Below are 18,578 nucleotides of genomic sequence, written 5' to 3'. Positions count from 1 at the left end.
TCTCCGACTTACGCAGTAGAAGATTTATGCGTGCGTGCGCGTGCCCACTTAAAACTGCACGCATATGTGTGCGTGGTCAGGCTATTTTAGCTCACGGGTGCATAAGTTATAAAATGTCCACATGCCAATGCACAAGAGGCAAAGTGCGCCCATGCATTGGTTTGAAAGTTACCGTCCCAGTTTCTTTTATATTTTCATAGAGGAACGGGGCAGTGGTGTTAACACGAAACCTCAGGGCTCTAGGAACCTTGCTGTTTCACACGATCACAGAATGGGAGAACACTCTTGAAATGAGGCACGAGTTTATGAGGAACATAAGATTATCGAAGGACTGCAGCAAAAAAAATCTCAGCTGCTTAAGATTTCTTGGCACATTCTAGGGGACAGTTTTCAAAAGCTAGAGAAAATCTGTGCAGAGAAGACCTACATGAGGACAGGGACTCTAATCTGATGGCTAGAAAGAAAATACTTGATTTAAATCTGTTGCATTGAAAAAAAAAAAACCAAACAGATTTACCTGGACAAAGGTAATTTATACATCAGGGTCATTGTTATTCTTACATAACACTTTCAGGATAATTTTTTTTTCTAGAGTCACTAGAGATGCATCACTGAAATGTCTTTTTCTTGACAAGGTCATGATGTTCAGATGCAGACTATATGAGGTTAAATTTTGAGCAACTGCAAAGTTATGTGCATAATTTTAAGCATGCAGAAAATGACTATTTTTAAACACAAGGCACCTGTATAAATTGGGTTGCTATGTGGCTAACTTTACCCATTGTAAAATGAAGAGTATAGTTAGATGCATAAACAGCAGGCCATTTACATACATACATTTATAACATGCCCCAGAATCAGAATTGACCCTAGGAATGCTTCCTTTTCTGCAGCCAAATTTAGGCACGCTTTCAAGCACCTGAAAATGTTGTGCAACGACCTCTTGGTTAATATTAGACTGGAGCATAATTAGATGGCATTCAGGAAAAAAGTGAAATCATGGTTCTTTTTCAGCTGTTGGGTAAATCGGATTACTGGATTTAAGTACACCTTGCGGCACTAATGAACAACTAAATGTATAGCTGTTTGTAGATATAGGATAAAGTAGCTACAAGTCTCTGGATTGTCAATTAGGGTATGATTGGGTTTAGAAAGATTTGGTTTTGATTTTATTTTTGTGCTTGTATTGCATTATATTTTATTGCTGTTGTATAAAGCATTGGGCAAGTCTTTGGACCTAGTTCTGTAGTATATATATAATGAAATGAAAATGTATTAAGTAGTACAAATGGATGATTGGTGCATATAACTCATTTTTTTTTTAGACGTGCAAGCCCCAACAAGCTTTTGAAAATGCACCCCCTGTGCCTAAGCATTATTGCAACAACTTTGTGCCTGCAAACTTAATCATACCTCTTATTAGTGGAGACAGGCACCCGCCAGCCCTTAATCTGACTCAGTTCCGTGTCTGTGATCTCTATCTGCAGAGGAAGCCGAGGGGCCCAGACTGTCACCTCGAGTTGGGTGGTAAAATGCTGGTATGTGAAATTCACAATGGTATCCACCTTGCTTTTCATTTCCTTGCCATTTACAAAGATTGAATTGCATTTGTCTGAAACCTAAAAGGAACATTGAGGGGTTCATTAGAAGAAAGAACAGGTTAAAAAAAAAAAGCTCACGATGAAGCAGAGACTACATTAATAATATGAATTCTACATTACTGCAGTGGTTCTCAACCTTTTCTTGGGGACATGACTAAATGATCTGGTTTTCGGGAAACTGAAGCATGCATATTTCGTTGTGGCTATCTTGAAAATGAGACTTTTTAGGTGTGTCCCCAGGACAGGATTGAGAACCCCAGCATTATTGTATTTAGAGTGAATAGTAAAGACATGAACATCTCTAGATTGGCATTTACATTAGTAGGATTAGACTATAGCAGAATAAAACACAGCAACATACATGCCTAGAACACAGTCATACTATACAAAATAAAAAGCAGCTGTGTACAGTGGTAGAAAGTATCAATGTAAATATCAGTATTAGCAATTATTTATAAAGTACCCTAAAAACAGAGTCAATTATTCACTGTCAAAACACTAAAATAGTTATTTCACTGAATTATCAGTATAAAAAAAAAAAAAAAAAGAGCTCAAACTTACTCCTTACAAGTTAGATAATAACCTTCCTTACGAAGTGGCAATACTTAAGTCACTGCAATTAGACATCGGTATGGTCTATTCTTCCCTTGGAATACTTCAAAAAGACAGTTCACCTCTTATTGAAGCATTCACCAAAGCATTCCCTTCACCTGAATCCACTCATTGTAGGTGCCTTTAATATATATGTTAACAAAACTACCAAATCCTCTGCATGTGAAACCATGAAAGCAATCGGATGGTCATAATTTGTAACTGAACCCACATATAAACTTGGACATACCCTTGATCTTATATTCGCCAACCATAACAACTGCATGACATTTCTCTCACATGATTCTGCCTTGGTCCAATCACCAGTTACTAAAAGCTGACATAACTATCCTCAACACATCAATACATAAGCCAAACATCAAACAGACATTCACTTTCGGGAAAAAGAGCCAGATTTACTTGCTGACACTATAAAAGATAAACTAATCGATCTCAACTTCCCTAGTGCCTCTGCATTATTTGTCGCATGAGATATCATGGTTAAGAAAATAGCGGACAACCTTAGCCCACTCCAAAAAAAATCAATCCAATCCTATCAGTGTTCCTTGAAACAAAAGAAATCTTGGTACAATGAAGAACTACGACACACAAAACAAACTATTGAGAAAATCTGAGAAACTTTAGTGGAAAAGCCAGACATCAGAATCACTTGGAAAATATAGATCACTTCTTTCTCAATACCGGGCTTCTATCAACAAAGCAAAGAAAGAACACTATGCTAAACAGATTCATGGAGTGATAATTAACTCCAAATTACTTTTTGATGTCGTTGAACACCTAATCAAGGACCCAACATCCTCTATCTCTGCACTAACTGCTTCCCTAAGAATGCCTGCAACGACTACACCAATCATTTGTCAAAAAAAATAACCAGACTAAAAAAATCAATTTGCTGCATACCCAACAACCAGTGTACAAGAAGAAAATCATGAACCAACTGAATGGACCACTTGACAGAACAATTAAATTACAAATCATGCAAATAATTTCTAAATTAAAACCCATAAATCACCCCCTTGACCCCATTCCAGCCAGCTCCTTAAACCTAATACAAAGCATGATCACTCCTACAATCACATCCCTAATCATCATGGAAGATCTTGTCCCAGACAGAGCAAAACAAGCAGTGATAAAACCTATTCTAAAAAACAAAACCAGCAGCACTGACAATTGGGAAAATTAATCGACCTATATCCATCCTGCCCTTTCTATCCAAAATTCTTGAAAAAGATATATTATCACAACTTCAAGACTATAATGATGACCACCACATTTTACATCCAAACCAATTCAGATTCAGAAAAAATCGCTCTACCAAGACTTTACTCGTATCCCTTACGGACCCCATATTATGGGGATTTAACAACGAATCTTATTTCCTGGTGCTAATTGACCTCATGGCAGTCTTCAACACTGTTAACCATACCCTTCTATGCCATCAGCTAAGAAAAATCAGAACTGACGGCAATGTAATAAAGTGGTTCACCTTCTGCCTATCAAAAATGACATTCCAAGTCAAACTGGGCAACCTCATGTCTGACACCTTCCCAATCGACGCTGGTGTCCCCCAGGGTTCAGCACAATCTGCAACTCCTTTCAACATCTACATGCTTCCACTTTGTAAATTACTATCTGACCTAGGAATCACTTTCTACTTATATGCTGATGACATTCAATTCAAATTCCATGCACCAGCTCCACTGAGAATACAGTAGAGACATTGGCATCACATATGAAGGCTAATTAACATGATCTATGCAATCTCAAGCTCTCTCTAAACACCAAAAAAACTGAAATCATTCTATTAAGAATGAATCTCCCAATAACGTCTCCTGGAATACTTGATCTGGGTAACTTCTATATTACACCATCGGACCAAGTAAGGGACTTAGGAATACAGCATTGGCTACCTATGAAATCCCGAATCCAGTACAAAGTTTTAACACTAATACATTTCTCCTTTCATTCTGACAACACTAGCCTGGTAGGGGTGGTGATACAACCATACAAGCCACAGAGATCACTAAGATCTCACACTAAAGGATACTAGCTTTGCCATTATTACAGAATACTCAGACAAAAATAAAAGACTATATGTTCTCCATAGCAGGCAATATACTTTGGAACTCTCTACCCGAGACTCTAAGACTGACCACTGAAACAAAGAAATTCAAACGCAATCTTAAAACATGGTTATTTCAAAATGCCTAAAACAAACATTTCTGAATTCAGTACTTGCCCCTTCATAGACAAACTCATCATGAACCCAACTAAAGAACTCAATACCTCATTACTTTCCAACTCAGCCCAAATACATATATATAGGACTTCCTTTCTCTACCCCTTACTTTTCATCCCTCCAGCACACTTTGTTAAAAGTACAACCTCATCCCTGCTTCCTCACCTCCTCCCCTGAACTCCTTGGTCAATGTATGTGTCTCTCCCTAAAATGTATGATTTATGAACACATTTAGTGAATGTAACTGTCTATCTATGATATTTATGTCATGATGTAAACTGTTGTGATCTTCACTTGGAACGATGGTATATAAAATGGCTAAATAAATAAATATGCATATTTCTCTTATATGGCTACTACACAAATATTTCTAAAGAAAATATAACTAAAAAAAGGGCAAGTCAAATGTAAAGCTTTATATAGTTAACTATTTCCTTTCTTGGCCAATATATTGCTCAATGGTAAATTAGCACCTTTCTCACTCTTATTGATATTTTTTCAGTATTGATGTTGTGCTTCTCTATGGCAGAATACAAAAGGATGGGCATTTCCAGTAATGATAACCGAAGTATACATTAAGCAACTTGGTGTGGAAACTATTTCATTTGATAAGCATACTTGCATGTATCCATGAATCTTCTCAAGATCATTAATATGCTACCTACCTACTGAACACTGTGAAACAAACATGCTAGCTCAGTGCGCCCTGTTTAAGGCTGAAAATAAATGGTGGTTGGTTGAACCTCATTCAGCCTACTCCCAGAAGACACCACATATTTCCATAAAACCAAACAATGCTAGGTGAGAAAACCAAATGTTATTGAAGCAGTTAGCAATAAAAGAGGACGACTGGAAAGTCCTTCATAAATGTGTACAGTACCAGTGAATGTGTGACTCATGATTGTAAACTAGTTTTTGGGATAAAGACTTGGGCAGTTGAAGGGGTACAGAGTTTTCATGATGCCTCCTCAGCTCTGCTGTCCATTGGCTTTTCTATGGGTTAAGAAAATGAATAGATTTTCTGGCAGAGTTGATCATTACCCTAAAGCACTAGTGAGGTCCAATGGTGATAGTGCTGTTTGTGACATGGGTATCTGCTAACTGGAAGCTTGACTGAGAAACCCAGTGTGTTATTTCATACAAAGCTGTGCCATGGATGTCTATCAGATAGCAGCATCTTCCAGTCATGGGAAACCTCAATGTCAGTTTGAACTGACATAAAACATTTCAGATACCTGTACAGAAAGAAAGATTAAGAAACAAACCAAAATATAAGGTGATAAATTACTCCAATAAAAAATGGTTAATACATTTCTTGACTAGAGCTGAACCTTCATTCGGTTCTCAAAAACAGAATGAGGAAGTTGATACCAGCAAATACAAGTGGATCATAAAATGCATTCTAATGACATTACAAAGAGAAAAGGTGGTGGTGATGTGTTAGAGTGATCAGAAGTGGACAGGCGGTGGAATTTTATGGCTCTGCAGAAGCCCAGGTCTCTGAGTTCTTTCCTGTTTCAAGTTAGTCCAATAAAAAGAGATCACCAGATTTTATTTTTTTTGTTAACCTTTATTTCTGTGCATGCAAATGAATTAACAAGGCAACCGCACTATTTTATCCAAGATACCTATAATGAGCCAAACCACTATCTGCAACAAGAAGTACTTTGAGGGAAAAAAAAAACCCCACGACTGATTTCTATACATGTAAATATACAAAAAAATGGAATTATGCATAAAACTTATATGTCCAATACCATAGCTTCTATTACTAAAATGAGACATCAGGAAGAATTCAGGAGAAAGACTCAGCTATACTTTTCTACCTAATTAAAATGAAACGGGAAGTTTGAGAGCTTGCTCTTCTGCTACCAAAGAATAAAAAAGTAATTGCCACTATCGCATGATTTTATCTTTGCCAGTGCTTTATAGAAATATCCACTTGATCTTGTGGTATGAAATTCTGTCTCATCAAAGGTGAAAAGTTCCATTGACACGTTTGCTATGGGGGCAACTAGAAAAAAAAAGAAAGATGATTTTATACTAAGGGAGGCAGAAATGAAACGTTATCAGAATATTATCCATTTTATTGCACTAATAACAGAGATCTTCACAACATTTGCAGTCAAATTAGAAGCCATCTCTACTCCTCTCTCTCTCTCACCTTCACCCTCCCCCCATCACCACTCCACAAAAACGGTCTCCACCACTTTTCTCCATCTCCCAAACCATCCCTATCATTCTTTTTCCCTCCCCAAAAAAGTGTGAGAAAGATGGATAACTGTATAGTTATACATATAATATAACTATACAGTTACAGGCAATTGGGTGAACAAAAATTACCACAATAAAGAGTTCAGTCATACACAATGTAAATACATAAACATAATGCGAACACTCATGTTATTAATATACAAGAACCATAAATATATTTTTAACACAGTCTTTATTAATTTAATTACTATTTCTGTTGACTTTTTATTGTATGACTTGCTGTGAGGGAGATACTGGGTTGATGATTTGTTGTTCAGAGAAGATGAAAAAGTTCGAGGGAGTCATTGTGTTGATTTGATTTTCAGTGGAAAGAAAAAAGACTTATTGGGTTGATGAGTTCTCTTCAATTTGCCATCAGTTACCCCACTCAGCTATTGTAACGTTTTTTGTTTTTTCAAGTGTCTATGAAACTTACCAGTTTTTCTGTCTGCTTGCTTCATCAGTAACACAGACACAGGACAGTATGTTAACTGTTTTAACATGAGGTGGTGGGGAGCTATTATAAGTGCTGTATATAAAATGCCATAGGCTGTATAGTATTTAGCTATTATTATGATGTTAAAGTCAAGGTGTTATTTTAGAAAATAAAATATAAAAAAATGTAAAAACAAATATACAATAAAAATATGTCAACAGAAATATTTATGGTTCTTGTAAATTAATGTGTTTGCATTATGTTTATGTATTTACAATGTGTGTATATATATATATATATTTACAATGTGTGTATATATATATATATTTACAGTGTGTGTATATACACACATATATACAGTGTGTGTTTATTTATTTATTTATTTATTTATTTATTTATGTATTTACACACACACTTTTTTTTTTAAATGTGGGAAAGGAGGGTATGGTCAAGAGAGTTTAAAACAAATTTTTCCAACAATTTTTTCCACTATTGTGCTTTCTCCCTTCCATGTTCTCTTTTCAAAGCTGTCACACAAATTATTCATTAACTAGTAAACAGATTTTCCACCCTTTTTGAAAATATTGTACTTGTTAAAAAGTGTGTATCCTGAAGGTACTATTTGTTACATTTTTAAAGTATGCACTAGTACAATAGTAACATAAAGAGCTTTTTTTTTTTTTTTTAGCAGCCCTTGAGTGGATACAATAACTGGCTAATTTCAGCCAATTATCCTCAGGAAAATATTCAGCCAGCTAGGTTTTCAAGCTGAATATTCATCTACATCTAGTTGGTCAAAATTTGATTGGCTAGATTTGCTGTGGCTGTCTCCCCAGCTCAACTTAGCCAATTAGTACTGAAAATTGAGCACTAACTGGCTAAACCCGCTTTAAAAAAAACCAAAAAACTGTTTCCTTTTCCCCTTCCTCACTCCCTCCCCTTCCACCATCTTTAAAATATATTTTAAAAAAATATTTGCAGGCTACAACTCCCTTTCTACCCATCCTCCACCCTTCTTAAAATGTAAAAATTGCAGCAGGTATAGAGGGAAGAACAAGCCCTTTTTTGGATAGGAGGGGGGGAAGGAATCCCCCACATCATCTTCACCCTTTTTCAGATGACCTTGGAATCTCCATGCAGGTTACCCCCAAGCTTTTTCATTCATTCCCATACTCTAGCCTTTAGGGATCCACTTCCTCTGGAAGGGCATTACAGGCATCCTCCACCCCCTCTCCATGAAGAAATGTTTCCTGACATTGGTTCTAAGTCTTCCTCCCTGGAGTTTCAAATCGTGACCCCTAATTCTACTAAATTGTTTCCAATAGAAAAGGTTTGTTATTGACCATGATCATTAAAACCTTTCAAGTATCTGAAGGTTTGTATCATATCACCCCTGCTCCTCCTCTCCTCCAGGGTATACACAATCAGGTTCTTTAACCTCTCCTCATAAGTCATTCGATGGAGACCACCCACCATTTTGGTTGCCTCCATATTGTCTCTGTCCCCTTTGAGATAGTGTCTCCAGAACTGAACACAGTACTCCAGGTAAGGCCTCACCCAGGACCTGTACAAGAGGATTATCACTTCCCTTTTCTTATTAGATATTCCTCTCTCTATGCAGCCTAGCATTCTTCTGGCTTTAGCTATTGCCATGTCACATTGCTTCGACAACTTCAGGTCGTTACACTCTATCACCCCAAGGTCTCTCTCCTGCTCCATGCACATCAGCCCTTCACCCCCCAACGCATATAGTTCTTTCAGATTACCACACCCCAGATGCATGACTCTGCACTTCTTGGCACTGAAACCCAGCTGTCATATCTGCGACCACTCTTCCAGCTTCCTTAAATCCCATCTCATTCTCTCTACTCCTTCCAGTGTGTCCACTCTGTTGCAGATCTTAGTATCATCCACAAATAGACAAACTTTACCTTTTATCCCTTCCGCAATGTCGCTCACAAAGATGTTGAACAGAACCAGTCCTAACACTGATCCCTGTGGCATCCACTTAACACCATTCTCTCTTCAGAGTAGGTTCCATTTACCTTCACCCATTGTCTTCTATCCGTCAACCAGTTTGTAATCCACACCATCACCTTGGAGCTCACTCCCAAGCTTCTCATTTTGTTGAATCTTCTATGTCGAACCATATTAAAAGCTTTACTAAAATCCTAGTAAATTACATCGAGCGCTCTTTCCTGATTGAGTTCTCTAGTCAAAGAAATCAATTAGATTTGACTGACAGGACCTTCCCCTAGTGAATCCATGCTGTCTCTGATCGAGCAACCCACCAGATTGGAGATAATTCACTATCCTTTCCTTCAGCAGAGTCTCCATTAATTTTCCCACCACCGAGGTGATGCTAACCGGCTTGTAGTTTCCAGCCTCCTCTCTGCTCCTTCTCTTGTGAAGCGGGACCATCACCGCTCTTCTCCAGTCACTAGGCACTTCACCTTTTTCCAGGGATCTATTGAACGGACCCGCCAGCACATCTCTGAGTTCCCTCAGTATTCTGAGATGAACCTCATCAGGCCCCATGGCTTTATCCACTTTCAGTTTTCTTAGCTCTTCCCATACATTATCTTCCATTGTTATTGCTATTATCTCATCCTGAGCATTTTAATGGAAAGGTGGGTGACAGATTGATTAAAAAAGTCAATTTTTTAACAAAACATTACAACTAAAAAATTGTTAGATACAGAAGGGGTTGAGGGGTCCCAGCACACAACCATGCAAAGAACTGCAAGGAAAGCTGAACATATTTAAAAAAAAAAGAAAAAAAAAAAAAGAAAAGAAAACCTTGTCATTCCCAGCTCGTAATGTGTCATAAATGTCTGGAGGAATTTTTAAGCACATTAATCAAGACAATTATGGGGGATAGCTGTTGAAATTCTGAATCAAATAAGCTATGTCTCGGGAGCTTTGTTAAAATTAATATCAGACAGATATAATTAAGACCACTTGAGGTGAGAATGATAAACCATCAAGAAAGGGCTTGATTAAAGGACTAAATGGAATCTGGTCTGACAGAAATTGAGAGGAATCTTAGTCTTCTGGATAGCTCATTCTGCTTTATGGACCTTCTTTTATTGAAAACAAAGGAGCATATTTTCTTTGTACTATTAATATTTTCTCATTTCTTGCTATGCATTGTCTACGCTGTCATTAAAGACTCTGCATTTGCAGGCATAGCAGTAAACCAGATCAATAACAATAACAATATCGATCCTTCTTTTTTCCCCCAAACTAAGGCCAGGATTTTACATTCTTGCAGAGAATGGTGAATCCCAGCGATAACAGGGGGCGGGGGCGGGCCTGCGAAAGCCGGCAGCGATCGCACCACCGTGGTGTTATCGCTGCCGGCTTTCGCACCCAATGGCGCCACAGTGAAAGGTTGCACTATTGGGTGCGCTACAGGCGGTGATGACGGGTCTTACCTTATCGCCGCTAGCGAAGTTACCGCTGCAACCACCTCATCACTGCTGACTCCTCCCCTCCCCGACTCCGCCCCCGGCAACCTATAGCATGCAAAAAGTCCCTTTTCGCGTGCGATAGGCTTACAAAATAACCTCCTAAATTTGAGTTTTATCCTCTGCATGCTGTTAAGAGAGATCTGGTGCAGAATAATCTTGATTTTTAGCCAAATCTGATTTCATTTCCTACACAAATCATTTTGGGTTACTGTTAATATTTTCATTAGTTAATTTCTTAGATACCTTTATCAAGCTGCCTATCCACCTATAAATAACTTGTGCTCTAGGAAAAGCAAATGCTGGTACTAAGGATGAACAAACTGCTTTGGATAATTAGAGTCAAGCTGGAACAGGCTGCAAATCAACTCTGATAAATCCAAATCATTCATGGCTTGACTGATAAACTGCAACTATTCACCAGGGTTTTTCCAACATTCATCTCAAAGCATATTGGGATTTATAGTCCTAGCTCTCCTATTGAGAAAGCAGGATCACAAATTCTAGCAGCCTAGGTGATGAAAGAAAAAAACCCAAGCCTAAAACCATAATCACGCAGGTGACCTGGGCTTAGCTGATAGGTTCTGAATACAGAACAGAAGGGTCTAATTCCGGTTTCTGAGGGCCAAATACCACTGGGCTTTTCATGATATCCCTAACAAATGTGCATGAGATGAATTTGCATGCACAATACGTCAATTGCATGCAAATCTACCTCATGCATATTCATTAGGAATATCCTGAAAACTAGACTAGTTGTCAGCCCTTGAGTATGAGTTGGAATACCCAATAAAAATACAATATTAAAATATAGATTAAATAGAATAAAAGACCTAGTTTACAGTACTAAATATGAATATGGTTTTATGCAGTTAAAAAAATTGATTGTGAAAATCAGTTTTACAAACAGTGCTCAGATATAACATTCACTGCTATCCTAGCAAATAGCCTTTCAGATAGGTAGAGGTTAGTTAACTTTTCATTGTAGGATAAGTGTAGCTAAGCATTAATTACCCTCCACTAAATTTGTAGATTCTGATTTTCTCCAATTTTCCCAAGCAATTCTAAAAAAGAATTTTATCTGTACAGGAAATACTGACACCATGGAGATACTTATGTGAGGAGATATAGCTACACCTCCACACAACAAAATGGCACCAGCCTCAGGGGCCGCTGGCACCATTTTCAAATGGAGACCCAGTGGTGCAGGAGTGAATGGTGATGTCTGCTGCCTCTTAGACCGAAGGGTAGGGTAGTCCAGGGTGGGGGCTTTCCCCATGGTCATCTGAAAACGAAAGTGAAATTTTATTTTTGTTTCATTTTGACTTCAAAATGAAACAAAACCAGAGCTTTGTTAAAATGTCCTATTTCATTTCAAATGAAAGCATGTCCCTAATTTCTTTGTTTACAGAAGAGTAGGTACAAGTTCAACAATCTGGTCACAGCAAAGACACTCATTTAAAAAAAAAAAGTCCTCTCGATCACCACTGCTCCGTTTTCAAAAGACTGTCATCTAAGCACGGAACAGGAGGAACGTTGCAGAAAACAAGATTCTCAGCTTTGAACAGTGCCCGGATACGTGATGATAAAAATGATAATTTCTGTAGAAGCTACACTCAAATTTTATATGAGCATTCCGTCCCCTCCCCCCCTCCATCCCCCATTCTCTCCTTCTTCCCCCTACCACCCACACAGATTCCGAGATTGTTTCCTGCTATATATATCTAATTACCTCATCATGGGCATTGCTTTTCAATTACTCTTATGAAGGAACATACTGTACTGTGCTTCATTAATTCAAAACATTCCAAGAATTTAATTTGGGTAAAAACTTTTTTAAATTCTAAAGATACACTTGAATCAAGGCATGCACTCCACAATAATCAGTGGCTCTGAAGGAGTTGTAAATTGCCCCAAAAATAACTGATCAGAGGAAAGATTTTCAATCATTGCTTCTAAGTTAGTCCTTTCTTCTTTTCCTTTGCTTGAAATGGGAACGGTTACCTTTTTATTTATACTGTGCATGGTTAAACAAGCTATTACTTGTAAATATTCGCACTCTGTACAAACTTCACCGGTGGAAAAGTCATGCAGCACTCTGGGATAGGTTCAAAATCCTAATATCAAACAATAAAAGGGTATTACACAGCATATCCTTGAGACAGAGGCAATATGGAGTTATGTATTAAAGTTACTGCTTATACACAGCAGCATTTTTAGTAGATCACCATGATTAGCAGCCTCAAGAAGGTGCCATTAGGACGTGCATTCCGGACCATGCTGTTTCCCTGAAGCTAAAAACCCAAAATATCAGCTTTCAGACCAATTTGCACACTAAGCCATTGAACTCGTCGTGATCAGTAATGTCATAAATCACCCAATGGTCCTTTCACCATACTGTGCTATGCTATGGATGTTGCTAGCTAAGGACAAAAGTAGGAGGCAGTGAGGCACACCCCCATGGAAGCATAGAAGGAACACTTGACAGACAGAGAATTACAATGTAGATATATTCCAAAATACTGAGAACAGATCTACACAAAAAAAAACAAAGCCATATCTTGCAGATCCTTGAGACTGTCTACACATCCTGTTTTAATGTTTTATCTCCCTCTCCTTTACTGTGGCGACAATGTTCACTTTATTCCCCCCAAAGACTTTCGCTTACACATCCTTCATTCTTTCCAGATATATTTTGCAACAATAAATATTAACTGCATGTTTGATGCAATATTTCATGACATGTTTGCCAGAAAAGAATCGATTAAGCATATTGGGTAGATCTGCAGCCTTAGCCGAATCAGTCATTGGAGTTAAAAAATGTCACATGCCATTCTATGGTGTTCTCTGCTGCACAGCAAGAGCAGCCGATACTGGGACTGGGGACTTTACTTTCAATACATTTCCAAATAATATTATCAGCATATAATCAATAACTCATTATAAAACTCTTTTGATGCTGATTGGTAGGATGCAGAGAATCATCACTGTCCACGAAAGTTAACTGCAATCATAGGAAGGGACAGATTTTGACAGGCTTAGTCAAGAACTATACCACTGAAATTTGGAAGGGGGTTATGCCAGTCGAATGACTGAATCCACCCAAATGCATTTACAGTTGGCCAAAAGCAAGTGAACATGCACACAAAGCACTGAATTTTACCCACATCTAAGGGAGGCCACTCTGGGTAGTAAGTTGGGTGGGAGATTAAAAACTATTTATTCACACTAAATCTTAAAAATAAATGCACGCACAGGGCAAAATGTGCATATTTTATGCTGCCATTAGCAACGACAATGATTAAGCTTGCTTTCTATCTGCATATCCACCTGGGCTTCAATCCCAAACTCCGTGGGTAGTTTGCATGGGAAGTGAGGTTGGTTGGTTGCAGACTGAGAAGTTGCACGCATACTTTGGCAGCTATATGACTTACTGAAAATATGCCTCAAAGAGTAACTGTCTCCTAAAGATGCTTTAGCTTGTTCTAACATCTGCAATATTCATAAAGTATATATTTTTCTGCGTTCGACCTGCCATAATGGCACTCTAGAAATGGATAAATTGTTATATGAACAAGGAATAAACCACAATAACAATGTTCTCTTAAATTACTTATTTTTCTAATTTTGTTTACACACAGTGTTTCACCTTATCTTCTCTATTAGCTATTTCTTCACTGTGTTAATCTTATCCAGCAATTTAAAGAAAAAAGAAAAGAAAGAAACAATGATTGTAAAAAAAACTCACTAGACCAGCTCACCATTAGTGATTTTCCCATAAAGAAATTTTTATGGGAAAATCTCAATCAATCTCCATTAATAGATGTGAACAAACACTGATCAGGTTCTTGGAATATACAGCATGGCCTATATAATGTAATGAAGACAATATTCAAAGGCAATGCACAAGGATCAAACTCTCAAATCTGCGCACGCCATGTTCCAACACGAAGCTGCCTCCAGAAAATTTTTTTTAAAAAAGCAGGTGGGAAGTTCGCAGTACAGGTGGGAATGGATTTCTCTCTTAGACGTACAGTTGGATAAATATTCATTACACTATGTAGGCTGCCCTGCATGCCAACAACAGAAACGTATCCATGAATTTAGTTGAAACTCCCTTCTTGGGCCATTCTAGGATCAATTCCACAAATGTTTTTTACTTATGCTGTTTATCATAGCTCTGTCCTGTACATTGCACTACATAAGACCCATCACCTAGTTATAAGCAGAAGCGAGTTCAGCAAAAATAAGTCACCACAATTGATGTGCTACAGGGCCAAAGGCCCAAAAGAGCCATGAAAAGAAGAATATGTTAGATCCTCCTTAAAAGTCCACCACCAGATATTTAGCCTGGTCCACCTTAAGAGCCACAAGGGAATCCTGGTTGCAGGACGTTTCCCCTGGGGAGAGGGTTAAAATATCAGGGCCCAGAAGAAAAGGAAGGCCACAGATCTGAGGAGGAGGAGGCAAGAGCTGTGCTAAAGCTATTTATCTAAAGGCTACAGCATTTTTCTTTCCAGCACTGCTAAGGTAAGCAGGCTCTTTATTATTTGATGTTTGCCTGTAAATAATAAAAGTCTGTAAAAGAATAGCCAGAGTCCAGTCAAATCTGTCCTCTGGCAGCCAAAGTCCGCTCATGCTGTGTTACAGCTGCTATATCATAACACTGCACATTAATTGCTTTTTGCAATTTTGTTTTATAGTGCTTGTATCTAACCCACGCTCCTATTTGGATTTAATTATTCGCCTTTATAAATCCGAGCTCAAGGTGACTTACATTTCAGGTGCGGAAGGTATGTCCCTGTCCCCAAGGGATTTACAGTCTAAGGTGCTGACTTACTAAGGCGCCTATCCCATTTTGTATCTATGGGGAAAAAAATTAGTAAAGGCTATAGGACCAGATTTTCAAAAGCACTTACATGCTTAAAACTTGGTTTTACATGTGTAAATGCGCTTTATCCATCTAAGTGGGCTTTTGAAAATTGCTACAATCTATGCCCTTTAATTGTCCGTAGATTTTGCCCGCGTTAAGTGCACTTAATGCGGGTAAATGCCTAAATCCTTTGAAAATTTTGTAAATTTGTACCTGAGGCAATGGAAGGTGAAGTGACTTGCCCAAAGCCACAAGGAGGATCAGTGGGGGAGGTGAGATGTGATCCCTGGCTTCCCTGGTTCTTAGTTCACTGCTCTAACCTATTAGGCTATTCCTCCAAGGCAATCCTTTTGCTGGCCAATCACATTTGAGGTACAGAGTAGATGAGTGACGTCCTCAAAGCATACACACAGAAATGAACAGATGGGATTCAAAACTGAACTGGTAGATAATCTGTGCCCTGGCATATACCCAGGATACTGGGTATATGCCAGGGAGCCTTGGGTAGGTTGTGACACCTTTCATAAGACCAATAAAGATGTTACAAGTCCACAAGTTTTTGAGACCTCACAGGCCTCTTCGTCAAACATGCCTACGGGAATAGGCATGTAATTGATCCTTCAGACTTATGTACCCTTTACCCACAGCATGCGTGGCTTAAACATTATTCATTTAAAAAAAAAAAAAAAGACAGCAAGCATTTTTTATCCACTGAAACACACAGATGGAAAAATAGCTTCAAGGAAATGTTTACTGTATCAAGAAAGGCAGTCAACCTTTTAATACTATAAAAAGAAAAATTTAATTATTCTGAAGTCATTTCTGGAGCATGAAGTTAATAGATCTAAGCAGGGCTTGGTGGGTGGATAGCATGCAGGAAGGAGAGGGCTGAAGAACCGAACAAGCTAAACAAGGAGCGGCAGAAATGTGAAGGGGTTTTTATTTGTTAAAACAACGTTCAGTGTTAAAAATATCAGAATTATTCTTCTGGATATGCAAGCTCTTGTCATTTTATGTAGGTCTCCAAAGTCATACAATCAAAAGAATAAAGTACCAATACCCCAGTAATCAACAGAAAACCATAAACTCTAAAAATTGTTCAATGTGGTTATTCAACAAAAAACAATGCAGTAGGATACTGAAAAGATGAATCAAAAACGGTAAATCAAGTTGGGGGCGAGGAGGCTCATTCTACCAGGGGTTATTAAATGTACGCAAGCCTAATGGAGCAAAGGTTACAGCATGCCAAGGCTACAAGGGCAAGGAAATGTTAGCACTGTGCCATCTTTGCAATGAGCTGGACATTTTCTGGGAGAATGGGTGGGCAGGGGGTTCATTTGCCCATTGCCCTCCCCTGGATTTCGATGACTAATTGGTTTTTTTTTGGGGGGGGGGGAGGGTTGCAACCATTTTCATGGTTTTGTTTCTGTACAAAATGTTCTACAGGCATTCACGTCTGGAAGACGTCCTCCATATTTTGACCAAATATTGGAGTCTGGGCACGGTTTTAAGTCGCCAGTTACAAGGGTTGCCATGGAAATGTACCGATAGATCATTTGAATTGTTCAAGAATAAAATGAGGCAAATGTGCTTTGTGTCTGTAAGAATTTTAGTTTGAATGCTGGTGAATACTGATAAAATGACCATCACCTGGGGCTTCTTTGAAACACAGAATATAACAGAAAAGGACCATTTGGTCCACCCAAACTACACATCCGTAACCATCTACTGTGGCATCACAGACCTCCTCCCACCTGTGCTCTGCTACTAAGGTCCCCCTTCATCAGATTCAGGGTCTGACTTACCAAGGTTTTTCACCCCCTGGACACAGAGTGGGAGAGTAGCCTTAGGGGATAACTTTCAAACCTATTCATGTCACTGGATTTGCAGGCATAAGTGGACAGGTGGAGCTTCATCCTAGAATTTTATAAACTTTGCTGCACAGTTTTACAAAAATCCACATAGTTCTGCTCTGGGCATGCACATATGTTTCGATACGTGCAAATATTTGCAGTGCATTGAAAGCGCCTGTTTTCTCTACCTATTTTATAAACATAAGCATGTATATTTTATGCGTGAACAAAATATAACATGCATGTGTGGAACCCTGATTTATATGCAGAGGAAGGTATATTTTAAAATATGCGCATGTTCTTGAAATCACCAGTTTGCTGATACCTCCGCCAGTTCACCCAGTCCAGTTGATTGAGACCCTCCCTAGTGCTTCACCCTGAACTCCCCCCAGTTCACCCAGATTTCGCACCCAAAACAGCAGACAAGAGTTGAGTCTATCAGTTGTGCTAGTTAAATCAGCAGGTGTAAAACTGCACAAATATGTAGCCTACTGTATTTGTGTAAATCTCTTATAAAATATCAACTTCTGTGCACATTTTTGGCCCCCACCACACAATGCTCCTATATCACCCCTTTTCGTGCAGGTTAATGTGCGTATTTAGGTTCATAAAACAGCCTGTATGCAAATGCAGGCTTCTTATGTGCAGATATGCTCATTTTCCACATGTAACGTTTTCGAAAATGTACTCCTTAGTGAATCAGGCCCCAGATATGAACATTAAAGTCTTTCAAACTTTAGAAAAAGTCGGAGCTCCCAGGAAGGAAGAATGCTCTTTTTTTTTTTTTTAACTTGAGTCCTATTCTTTGAACTTTTGAAAACTTTGGTGACTACAATGGTCTTGTGTTTTTCCACCGAACTGTTTGACATGCCATATTGAATAAGCCGGCGAGGAGAACGTCATCCAGGCAAGTGCTCTGCTGAACATACCCAGATAAGGTTAGCAGGATAACTTTAAAAAAAAAAAAAAAAAAGATATTTTGCCAACAAGACTCACCCGGCTAACTTTGTCCAAACAGCTCTGAATACCAGCACAGCCTGGACAAAGTGAAACCGTGACTCAAGAACATTCCCAGCACCAGCTTTTTTTTTTTTTTTTTTAACCAAGATAAATTTTGCCTGAACTTAAAAATGTAGCCAGGGAGCAGAGGGGAAAATATTCCAGTCTCAGATTTTGTCCAGCTAACTCCAAAATCGGGGACATCAACCTCTTCCTTACCAAGTAGTTTGACAGACTGCTCT

The 18,578-nt window shown here is 38.5% G+C and overlaps 1 protein-coding gene across 1 annotated transcript in view; it reads right to left on the bottom strand.

Annotated features, from left to right (window-relative positions):
• The window catches only part of TMEM132B (transmembrane protein 132B), a 533,841-nt gene that overhangs the window by 21,012 nt on the left and 494,251 nt on the right, over nucleotides 1–18,578 (bottom strand). Inside the window, exon 6 of the mRNA XM_029571422.1 lies at nucleotides 1,414–1,619. Within this exon, the coding sequence (XP_029427282.1) occupies nucleotides 1,414–1,619 (206 nt within the window). The remainder of the gene's footprint in view (nucleotides 1–1,413; nucleotides 1,620–18,578) is intronic.

This window comes from Rhinatrema bivittatum, chromosome 11, assembly GCF_901001135.1.
Source record: "Rhinatrema bivittatum chromosome 11, aRhiBiv1.1, whole genome shotgun sequence".
Lineage (NCBI taxonomy): Eukaryota > Metazoa > Chordata > Amphibia > Gymnophiona > Rhinatrematidae > Rhinatrema > Rhinatrema bivittatum.
This window is presented reverse-complemented; position numbering and strand designations above follow the sequence as displayed.